We start from the raw sequence: 11,057 nt of genomic DNA, 5'->3' as shown, positions 1-11,057 counted from the left end.
TGCTTAACTCTTAACACGCATAAGTAGTTGGTCAAGGTTTCCGACTTTGGTGTAAACTTTCAGCAAATTGGGAGCATTAGTTAAACACAACCTCACTCAAGTCATATTTCGCATATTCGGTGCAACTTGGTTGCTTTGGTATTTGGTTTCAAACTATTAGGAAAACGTTTATGTTCAATAAATGAGATATTTTCGTGTTCCGATAACATTGTTTCGTATGCATAACTTTTAAATTACCCTTGTGATGTGTATGACCTCACGAAACTGAATATATCTCAAATATATGCAGTCCTTTGCCCAACCAGACAGGAGACAGTCGACCCCGCTCTAACACGCATTATTTCCGGCACATCAGCGTCTTTGCTCAACAAACAACGCGATTAAAACCACAACGCAACCCATGACTTTCAAAGTAAAAAACACAAAAATAACTGTTGGGGACAACGGCACCCCATAATCCCCACACACGTTGGGGCTGTGTGAAACGGGCCCCAAAGGACACCGGTGGGTGCTGGAGGTCACCCCATGCTGTTTCGGCTACTGTTTGTTGGTAACTTACCCCACTGTGTGTGGCGCATTGGAAGGAAAGTTGTGCTTGTTGTGGTTTCGAACAAAGGGCATCAGTAGCGTTTCGCTCGGGCGCATATTTGCGGATTTTTTTCCCGTATTCCGCGGTAACATTGCACTTAGACAGACGTTAAAGGTATTACTGGTATTTGCAAGTGCAAACTGCAACAGATTTACATTTTTTTTTTTAGTGTTTGTGTATATGTGATAACGGAGCATTAAAATATGTTTGTTTCTGGTAGTGAACTCGTAACACACTATCAAGTTGGACTTTTATATGTTTGCTAATCAATAGTTTTCACAGGTACATGTAAGCATTATAAAATTAGGGGAATGAAAACTGAAAACATCTAAGTGTAGCGATATCCAAACCGTCCATCAGTAAAACATGAATCTTCAGTGGGAATTATTTGTGACGTCACTGCTCGCGATTTACGTCATCAATAACGTGACACCGGCAGAAGGAAACGAGAGTAGGAGGATTATTGTGTCCGAAGAAAGACCTGTCGGTAAGTTTTCGGATTTTGCATTCGATCCATAGCTGCTGTATTTACAGTATTTGCCCTTGATTCTAAAAAACGATTCAATTCGACAGCCGATAATGATTTTATGTGTGAAAAACAACAACATCATGATAGTTGTTACGTTTGAAATTCTTCCCTTTTGCCAAACATCGAGCGTTTAATTTTGTTTTATTCAGACAATCAGTTTTTACCTTTCTTGCTTTAATACAACTTACTAGTAATCCTGTCACCCCGTTTCAGCAACTCAGAGCGCACTCATATCATTATTTAAGCTACATTCATTGTCGTAGGATCGATAATCATAAACCTTCGCGATGTCCTTTCTTCCCCGATCGAACAATATCCACACGCGAAGTTTCAAATTCTCGAACAAGAACTGAAATATCCCCCAAACCGACCCCCACCTCCCAAATCCAAACAGCGCGAGTTCCTCTATGTGACGTCATCGGGGGTGGTAAAGCAGAACGAACAACTGGACCGTGACGAGCTGTGTGGAAAAATACAAGAGTGCTATATCAAAGCCAGGGTATGGATAGTGGATTGTTTTCTTCGCAGATAAATTGATTGAGCCTGCTTTGGCCAAATAAATGCCGAAATTAATTTATGTTTACATTGTAGTCATGACAACAACATAATTTTGAATGTCTTTAAAAGTAAAGCAATCGACTGTTGTAGGCGATTATGCAACCCCAGAAGCACGATCTCCGCTGGGTGGAGCTAAAGATCTACATCAATGACGTCAACGATCACGATCCTGTGTTTCGCTCATCCGTTATTGACCTCGAGTTGCCGGAGACCGCCCCGATCAATTACGAGATAAATCTGGACCGTTACCAGGCAACCGATGACGATATCGGTTAGTGTGTGTTTAATGGAATTTGGAAATCGTGTTTTTTTATCGCGTATAGATCTATCGTATATATCGGGTGTTGTAGTTTGTTTAAAAAGAGTTTTCTTTGGTCAGTTTTGTGTTGAAAAAGTGTTTCTGCTCTTCGCAACTTGTTCATGACAAACCTAATTATTTTAACTAAGGACAGTTTTAACTGTTTTATTTTTAATGGAATGGTGTGTTGCAGTGTCCTCCATAACACGTTTATTTGGTTCATCTAGTTTTATTTACTTAAAGTGGTTCAACCCAAGCGCGTTTAATACAGTGAACTCAGAACCGTTAAACATACAAATAATGCAGTTCATTAACTTTACTGATATAAAGTTGTATTTGTTGAGTTGCTTAAACCAAATCAGTATCATATGTATATGCAAACTCCATGTTATGGAGGCTACTCTTGTTAACAAGATCGAATGATAAGATCACAGTCATATGATAAGATCATATGATAAGACCACAATCCCATGATAAGATCACAATCTTGCACGTTTTGTGGCAATCACGTAACTTTCGCAAAACTTCATAGCTCGCGGGTTAAACACAAGCGGTTTGAATATTTAGAGTATTTTGTAAACACCCCAAAGCGGATCAAGTTGAACAGGATTCGTGACAAGGCTTTTAGCATCAAAATAAATTCAATGGGTTCAATTTAAATAAATACGAATTCCTCTGGAAATTAAACAGAAATTGGGTATTCTGTTATTTACTGTTTTTAAGGCGATTTTTTTGTCATACATGTGGATAATATAGATATAATAAAAAATATTCCAGTTATTACACAAATTCTACGTTACTACTAGGCAACAACTCGTTACTGAGCTACACGCTGTCGCCTAGCAACGGTAACTTCGCCTTGCGTCACGTGGTTTCGGGTTCGGGACTCTCCCACTTGCAGCTGGTGCTCGTCAAGCAACTTGGTGAGATGAAAACCCTTGTTTGTTTGTTTCTTAAAATAAAAAGCTATTTGCGTAAATACTTTTCCCTTTTTTTGCTTTTTCTACAATTAGTCAAAAAACGCGTTTAGTCTTTCTTTAATTTAAGTTGAAAACAACTTTTAGATTATGAAGAGGTTCGCGTCCACCGTTACACGTTGACGGCGCATGACGCAGGTGTGACGTCACGATCGTCAAGTGTTCGACTCAAAATCAGCGTCATTAATGTCAATGACAACGCTCCACGCTTTGAGAAGGCGGTAAGTTTAATTAAAACTGTGCAGTGTGCATTACTGTACATTTCCATGGCTTTTAAACAGACTCCCTTACATTAGATCTGAACAGTGTACATTGACAGTGGATATTTTAGTTTCTATTATAGGTACCTAAAACAATCCAGTGAATATTGTTCATATCGACTTTTCCTTTTTTAGTTATATTTACAAATGGTAGGAAATTCAATGTAAATTTGGTCAAAAGGAGAATATCGTATGACTATCGTAATTGTCCGCACAAAACGTAAAAAATATTTTTGAATTCTCAACAGGAATACGACGTCACTCTGAAAGAGGACGCGACTCCAGGGACGATTATAGAACGTGTGGTCGCCAATGACCAAGAAAGTGACGTCATTCGGTATTCGATAGCAGGAAGTAGCGATGACGTCATGGACACCAAGCGGTCGTGGCCTGTGACGGTGGATGAGCGGACTGGATTCGTGACGTTACGTCAGAGACTGGATCATAAACGTCACAACGGGTAAGTTCCTTAAAATATTGTGCAAAATATTCACTATTTTATCGAGTACTTGTTGGTAACCATGTGCGATTTTGTCCCAATTCTTGTAACTTATCTGGGCTCACACATAGAAAAACTAGTAAAAACCGTCCTCCCACAGACTCCGTATAATGATCGAAGCTAGTGATGAGGACCCAGTGAAACCGAAGAGATCGAAGGTGATGTTGTTACTCACTGTTACCGATGTTAACGACAACAAACCGTCAATCTCAATTAATTTCATCATTTACAACGATGGAAACACAGGTACGCTCGATCCTAACAAGTTTTTAAACCTCATTGTATTTCAAAATGTAAACCGGACCGTGTAATATTTCTGGTAAAGTTGAAGATGTTTCAAAAGGTTTTGTTTGAAAAGTTGCTTGAAATTGAGTTTCAATATTACAATAATAATATTAATAAAATATTTTTGTATTCGTTAAGTTACCTGGTTTTCATTGTAAGCACTCTCTTTTTTTAAATTATCGCGCATTATTTTTATGCTAAATGTCGGAATAATTAAAATAGGGAAATCGGCGACATTATCTCCGAAGTTTGTGTTAAATGTAAAACTATTTCAGCTTACGTCAGCGAATCTGCCCCAAAATCCACTTATCTTGCTCACGTGAGTGCAACGGACGGTGACCAGGGAGTTAATGGTGACGTCACAATTACAGTTGCCACTGTCGTACCGGGTACAGAGGAACTGGGAAACTTGACAGGTATTGGTCAATAGTAGGCATTTCGCAAGTATCCGCTAAAATAATATAAAATAACAAACCAGTTTCAGATAGAGCCGAAAGTGCTATGTTTTTATTGTGTTGGTGATTTTGTTGATCTGAGTCTGGTGTTCTGTGGAATTTTCCTCTCTAAAAGATTGCAACGTTAGTAATTGTATAGAGGTAAAAATACTACAATATACGTTTTTGTGACGACAGAAGGTGGATATTTCCACATTGAGAACAATCTCCTTGCAACCGACGTCACCTTTAACCGCGAGAAAAGAGGAAGTTATGACGTGGTTATTTCAGCTTGCGATAACGGGACTCCCCCTAAGTAAGTATAGTGTTTTTTTTTATATCGAATGTATTTAAATATTTGTGGTTACTGCAGCCCAGACTGTCTCAGTCCCTTTCTAATTGTATTACGTTGTAAAAACTTATAAAACCCTATCTAAAGTGTTTGTCCATGTGTAAAGTGAGTTAAACTATGAGGAAAATATGAAATCGATTCCCAGATTATTACCTAACGATTTTGGTTGTAAACCATCAACTGCGCCGCCTTGTTTTGCAGAATATTATCAGCAAAGATTATTTTGTAGCGACGTTACCTAGTAGCGACGTTAACTGAAATTTGGTTGAAAAAACTGATATTCTATGTCAATGACGCCGTATTAAAATTTGTCCGCCTACTTTTTTAGATGCAGCGAGTCTGGAGTGAGGATCGTCATCCTGGATGAAAATGAGTTCGAACCGATCTTTCATCATCTCGACTTTAACCGGGAGCTTGCGGAGGACACGGAAGTCGGATCAGTGATCGCTGTTGCCCAGGCAACGGACGGTGATTCGGAAAATTCCCCGGCATGGAGGAAAACGGTATTGTGGGAATGCTTAATAGAGTTTTAAGCCAAGGTTTTTTCGAAAGCAAAGCACTTTATATTCGCTGTGAATGTGCCCGCCTTAAATTGTCAATTTGGACTCGAAAAGACCTATTTTTATTATATAAGTGTTAATTTAAAAGTACTCAGTTATTAGCGAAGTTAGTGTTCATAGCCATTTCCTGTTACATGCGAACTAATGTTAAAAAATCACGGAATTAAAACCTTTCTCTCACCCGATTTACAGAAAGACGGGGTCGAAGTTTCAACTAATGGTGACGTCACGTACAGTTTAACCTTGGCCATAGTGGACGGTTCGTGCAAAGGGGGTTCCCCGCCGATCATGATAGATCCTGTCACTGGAAAAATTACCCTCATTCGTCGTTTAGATTACGAAGAATGCAACACGTGGAAGGTGGGTGAAAATTAAGTCGTAGGGGAGTTTTTGGGGGGTTCAAAAATGAGTTTTACTCCGAAATGCAGTGGTTTTGTACAAAACAATGCACATTTTTGTGAGCTACATACGGATGGCCACTGTATTGGCCTATTAAGTCTCATCAGCTTGCTGTGACTATTGACGATCTTGCCAGGCCAAACGGCCAAGCACAGACTTCCACTTGGTGTGGTGGCAATACAATACAATACAATACACATTTTTTTAGTTCACTATTTCGGCTCGCGATGGCGGTCTACCGGTGGCGCTAGAGAGTCGCCGTACCCTGGTTATTCACGTGACTGACGTCAACGATATTCGACCTATATTTTCGAAACCCCCTAAAGACAACATGACAATCCACGCCAGCACAATGAATGGAGGGAATGTGTTCTACACGCTGGAGGTGAGAATTTTCCGCTGTAAATTGGATTTTTTTTGAACACGTGTTTTCTTGTATTAACAAATGCGTTAAAATAGTTGAGAGAAACGAACGAACACTTACATGACCCGGAGTCATATAATGTTGTTTTTGACGATAATTATATCTTACTTACTTAGCGACACTACTTTCGTATTCGTTAGATGACAATCAAATGCAACAAATTTAGATTTTTGCGTTTTTTTCGCCTGAACCACTTTATTAATTTTCGCTCAATAAATTCTAGGGTCGTGACTTGGACGATCAAGCGGAAACTCATCTCAAATATTCAATCAAAGTTTTGAGGAAGGATGGGCAACGATTACGTCACAAGAAACATAGTCGGATATTCCGTCTTGATTCCATGAGCGGTCAGTTAAGGTTACGAGGAAGTATTGGAGCGGATGAAAGGGGAAGATATGAAACAGTGGTTAAGGTATAAAACGTTTTACTCAAATGAGAATTAATTTACGGTGCATAAACTGGATATGGGTGACATACATTAAAAAACAAAGTCCAGCGCAATTTATTATATTTTAGTGATACTTTATCTCCTGTAAACGAATTTCAAAAGACTGCAAACTTCAATTAAACCATGAACAGTTAAAATATCTTCCTGTCAAAAGGCTGCTGACTCCGGAATACCCCCAATGACGTCATCGATGACGTTGTACATCGAAGTGATTGATGGCAAACCACCCTCGGGCCTTACACGTGATCTGAGCAGTACAGATGACAACAACGACGATATGACGATGATCATAGCTTGTGCGCTAGGTGGCGCTGTGGTGCTATTAATCCTATGCGTTACAATCGTTGCTCTGGTGGTCCGTAGCAAGAGACGGAAAAAGAAGGGTTCGAAAAAGGAGTACAAGCTTGCTGAGGTTCGTAGATGTTCCACAGCTCTGTTTGAACAAATTAAACGCCCTGAATGAACCCTTTTTCATTCTCCTTGCTTTCGTTAACGTCAATGAAACGTTTGTTTCAGTACAGTTTCAAACAAGTTTCGTATATTTTGGGAATACAGTTCAAAACAATTTGGTATACGTTTTGTCGTAACATTTAAACATAAACATTTTATTGTGAACTGTGACATATTTTACGTCACAGAATGCTGAGAGTGCAAAAAGTGACGACGAACAACAACCTCTGTCGGTTCGGACAAAATCGCCATCTGCTCGTTCCGCTTCGTTTAGTTCGCCCAACGTCATAACCCGAGATTCCCGAAATAATAATATCTGGTAAGAATCTGGTAACCGTCACAAAAAAATCATATTGGATGAACAAAGAATTGTAATTTTCCGTTAGCGTAAACTCACGACTGAGGAATAGACTGTACATTATTGGTTTTGATCGGGTTGATGTGAAACATAGCAACCATCAATATTCCTTTTTCGTCTGGTTCCTTTTTTCGAGGTTTACCGTATGTGCGACGAGCGTTCGTAATGAGTAAAAACGTGTTGCCGACGATTCAAGTGCGGAAATTTGCAAAAGATCAAACTAATAATGCGTTTAAAAGATTAAACACGAACTGCAACGAAAAAGTCCGTTCCAAAGAGAAAACTGTGAAAAATAAATTCTCCACGGACAAGTTTCGAGTTGCACGTAAGCCGTCTGGCACACGCATAAAAAAACACAAAACTGCCAAAGAATGTCTGTCGCACCATCCGGTGTCTGGCAACCGTCGTCTTCGTTCCTTCAATAACACCTACCCCAACCTGCGAAAACATTCCTGATCCCTGATCTCCAGTTACCAGCTAACCCCTGAAAATGTTACTTTCTTGATTAGCCTCCACAACCAGCCAAGGGTGAGAAGGGCGAGCGCGAATCCAACCACTGACCTTTCTTGCCAACTTTGCGACGCCCCTAATTCACCGGGCGGAATGCAGAGATATATCGACGAACAGCAAGCACTTATTGGGAATCGCCAGGTGCAGATTAGCATTTAGTTCTATTGTGTTTGTTGATGTCACCATTGATCTGACAAAGTTAAATAAAAGTAATATATTTATTTTGACTGTTGGATCTTATTTTTAACGACTTGTGTGGGCTTTTAAACTAAAACATATGTTTGTACATATATATAATATATATATGGAAAGCAATAATTATACCTAATAAAAAACATTGCAAAATACAGCACTCCTAATGAATACATCATGTAACCATTGTAAACACAACAACAGGTAAAGTTATAAATGTTATTACAGAACAAATCTCCACGTAGAATTGGAAACATGTCACCTAAACGAAGGATGAGCTCGCAGGAAAGAGGTAGTGAAAATTAATAAATTGAGTAAATTTTGCCACTGACTTGTTGGGTTTCAGCAAATTTACCAGATAATTACCAGCTTTTATAACTTTTCAAGTAAATTTTTAAGGTTTGTCAAAGTTTAATTTTATCAAAAAAATATCGATTTGTAATTTGATAAGTGATAGTGCCACACAGGGACAATACATGACAAGGCTCAAATGCAAAGTGGGCGATTCTAACTGTTGTATCATAAGATTCGCGACTAAGCAGCATCAAATCCACTATCTCTTAACAAGTCAAATACGCCAGTAAACAAGAATTGAGGAGAAAGTGACTTTTGGTCGCGAGGCTAATGAACCATTTGGTGGTGGTTTTTCAAATTCAAATTCTTTATGCATTAAATTGTTTGCAGTTCCCCTCCATAATGCCACTGCTATTCCCGTTAATAACCACCATTCGGTCCCGAGTTTGGATTTGGCAAGTTTGGGAGGTCAAAGCATGGGGGGAAAATGTACGGAACTCTGCAAACTGTACGGTCACAGCGACACCTGCTGGATGCCTAACACCGGTAAATTGAACTAAATATCATTGTTCTGAATGTATTTGTATTAGAATAAAGGTGCACACGCAAATGTGATTGTTTTCGTTGCATTTAATTGTCTTCATCCGTGGCGTCCAATAGCATAAGAGGTCATTTATTTATGTTTTAGTAAACAATTTCAAAATGTATTTTCTACGTTTAAAAAATACCGACGATTTTGCTTCATCCGACGACCATATGGCGTCAATGACACAAACCTAATATTTAAAAACGAATTCCTGTTTTGCGCAGATGTTGTAACACCCGAATTACCCAGTCCTTCTGACGGGAAATCCCCGTGGCTCCCTGGCAAACAGCATTCGGGAAAACGGAAAGATTCCGGTTGTTCAGTCGACACCAACTCATCAATCTCATATTACAAAATGCCACGGAGGTAGGGATGAAATATATGCATTCCGTACAAGAATACAATGCAGAAATTTCCTTTGATTTCTGGATACCGAAGTAGCGTTTCTATATAAGTTGGTTTTAAATCTACCCTGGAAAACTGCGTTGATTTATTTATTGTGTCAATCCATGGGGATCGAATGTTTTTAAATATAGCGCCGCAGTTATGTTCAAAATATCCATTTCCGATTGCAGCAAAAATACTGGAGACATATTTTTTATGTTCCCTTCCCCCGATTATATTTTCCCGTTATTTTATTGAAAAATTTTGTTATTTTAAACTTATTCTACAAATGTTTCTAACTCTTGCGCAACTTCCTCAACAACAGATCACAAAAAACGAACAACGAGAACCAGCAGCTGCCTGACTTAGTGACGCGCACACGCCACGTCACCAACAGTGACGTATCATCCGTGATGTCATCGACCAATTCGTCGGGGGCGTCGTCCGGGCGGGCTCCTCACCCCCGTTACCCCCCATTGCATCAACAGAGGTCTCCTCCCCACCGCACCGTTAAACAATCGAACAGCGATTCCGGTTATGACGTCAATCCCGCCACCGAATGTTAGCTGACTTTCGCTTGTGACGTAAACATTAATAATTTCATAATGCGAGGGTAATTTTCTTGTTTGTGACGTAATTACCTTGGTTTAATCTAAACAAACCCACTGCCAGTTAAAGTATTATGAGTGTTGACGAATTTTACCACCAAGCAACACTGGTTTGCTACATTATGGCCACTGTGTTCGTTCTGCCGGTTCCATTTCTCTTTTACGTTTTTTTTTCGTTTCGCTGTTTCTGTCAAGTTCCCAATCGCACGTTTCATTTACCAGTGTTTCACCGCAACTTTTCCAAACACGGAGTTTCCAACCACAGAGTATTACCAAACATTATTAGCATCAGTTTCTTGAGCAATCTGATATGAATTGACTTGTAAATGTGCAAATTACCCGAAAGACTGTCCCTTAATTTAACGTCTGTTATGTAAAGTCACACCAAGTTATCAAACCGCATGCTCTTAGTGTGTGTAGACAGTGGATCCATTGTGCCAAACACAAAAACCAAATTCTTGTGATGCTTTTAGTGTTATATTGGCGTTTTTTCCGATGTTCTTGAGACAAACTCAGTTTCTGCGTAGTTCTCAATAAACATGAATCACATAAAAGTATGGGAACCATTTTCTATAAATAACTGAAAGCAATACGAACTGATCAAAAGAATATTCCGGTTTCAGCAGCCTCTCGAACCTCCAAACCGGTTCAAACCGGAATCCGAGACATGAAATTTTCGGTCGATTTTCGAAAAAACACCAAGGCTAACCCCTTTCCGTTTTTTTTTTGAGACATGAAATTTTCGGTCGATTTTCGAAAAAACACCAAGGCTAACCCCTTTCCGTTTTTTCGGATTTGAGCCAAAACAGAAATGCCCGGTTCCAGGCCGAATTGACCGGAATATTCCGGTTTCAAATCGGTTGGGGCCGGTTTCAGCAGCCTATCGAACCTCCAAACCGGTTTAAACCGGAATCCGAGACATGAAATTTTCGGTCGATTTTCGAAAAAACACCAAGGCTACCGTTTTTTCGGATTTGAGCCAAAACAGAAATGCCCGGTTCCAGGCCGAATTGACCGGAATATTCAGGTTTCAAACCGGTTGGGGCCGGTTTCAGCAGTCTCT

General features: G+C 39.5%; 1 protein-coding gene across 1 annotated transcript; it reads left to right on the top strand.

The window, feature by feature from the left end:
* Window positions 1-874: 874 nt before the first annotated feature.
* Window positions 875-10,536, top strand: LOC145913512 (protocadherin beta-11-like). Its single transcript, XM_083001208.1, has 20 exons — window positions 875-1,076; window positions 1,382-1,617; window positions 1,767-1,947; window positions 2,781-2,897; window positions 3,039-3,172; window positions 3,460-3,671; window positions 3,811-3,956; window positions 4,271-4,411; window positions 4,628-4,745; window positions 5,110-5,284; window positions 5,534-5,701; window positions 5,949-6,125; window positions 6,388-6,576; window positions 6,767-7,024; window positions 7,251-7,381; window positions 7,930-8,071; window positions 8,351-8,414; window positions 8,807-8,962; window positions 9,227-9,368; window positions 9,712-10,536. The coding sequence occupies exons 1-20, from the start codon at window positions 956-958 to the stop codon at window positions 9,950-9,952; spliced, it is 3,249 nt and encodes a 1,082-aa protein (XP_082857334.1). The 5' UTR covers window positions 875-955; the 3' UTR covers window positions 9,953-10,536.
* Window positions 10,537-11,057: the final 521 nt, after the last annotated feature.

The sequence above is a fragment of the Ascidia mentula genome, chromosome 9, assembly GCF_947561715.1.
Source record: "Ascidia mentula chromosome 9, kaAscMent1.1, whole genome shotgun sequence".
Taxonomy (NCBI): domain Eukaryota; kingdom Metazoa; phylum Chordata; class Ascidiacea; order Phlebobranchia; family Ascidiidae; genus Ascidia; species Ascidia mentula.
Note: the sequence above shows the minus strand (reverse complement) of the source record. Positions and strands in the feature narration are given on the sequence as shown.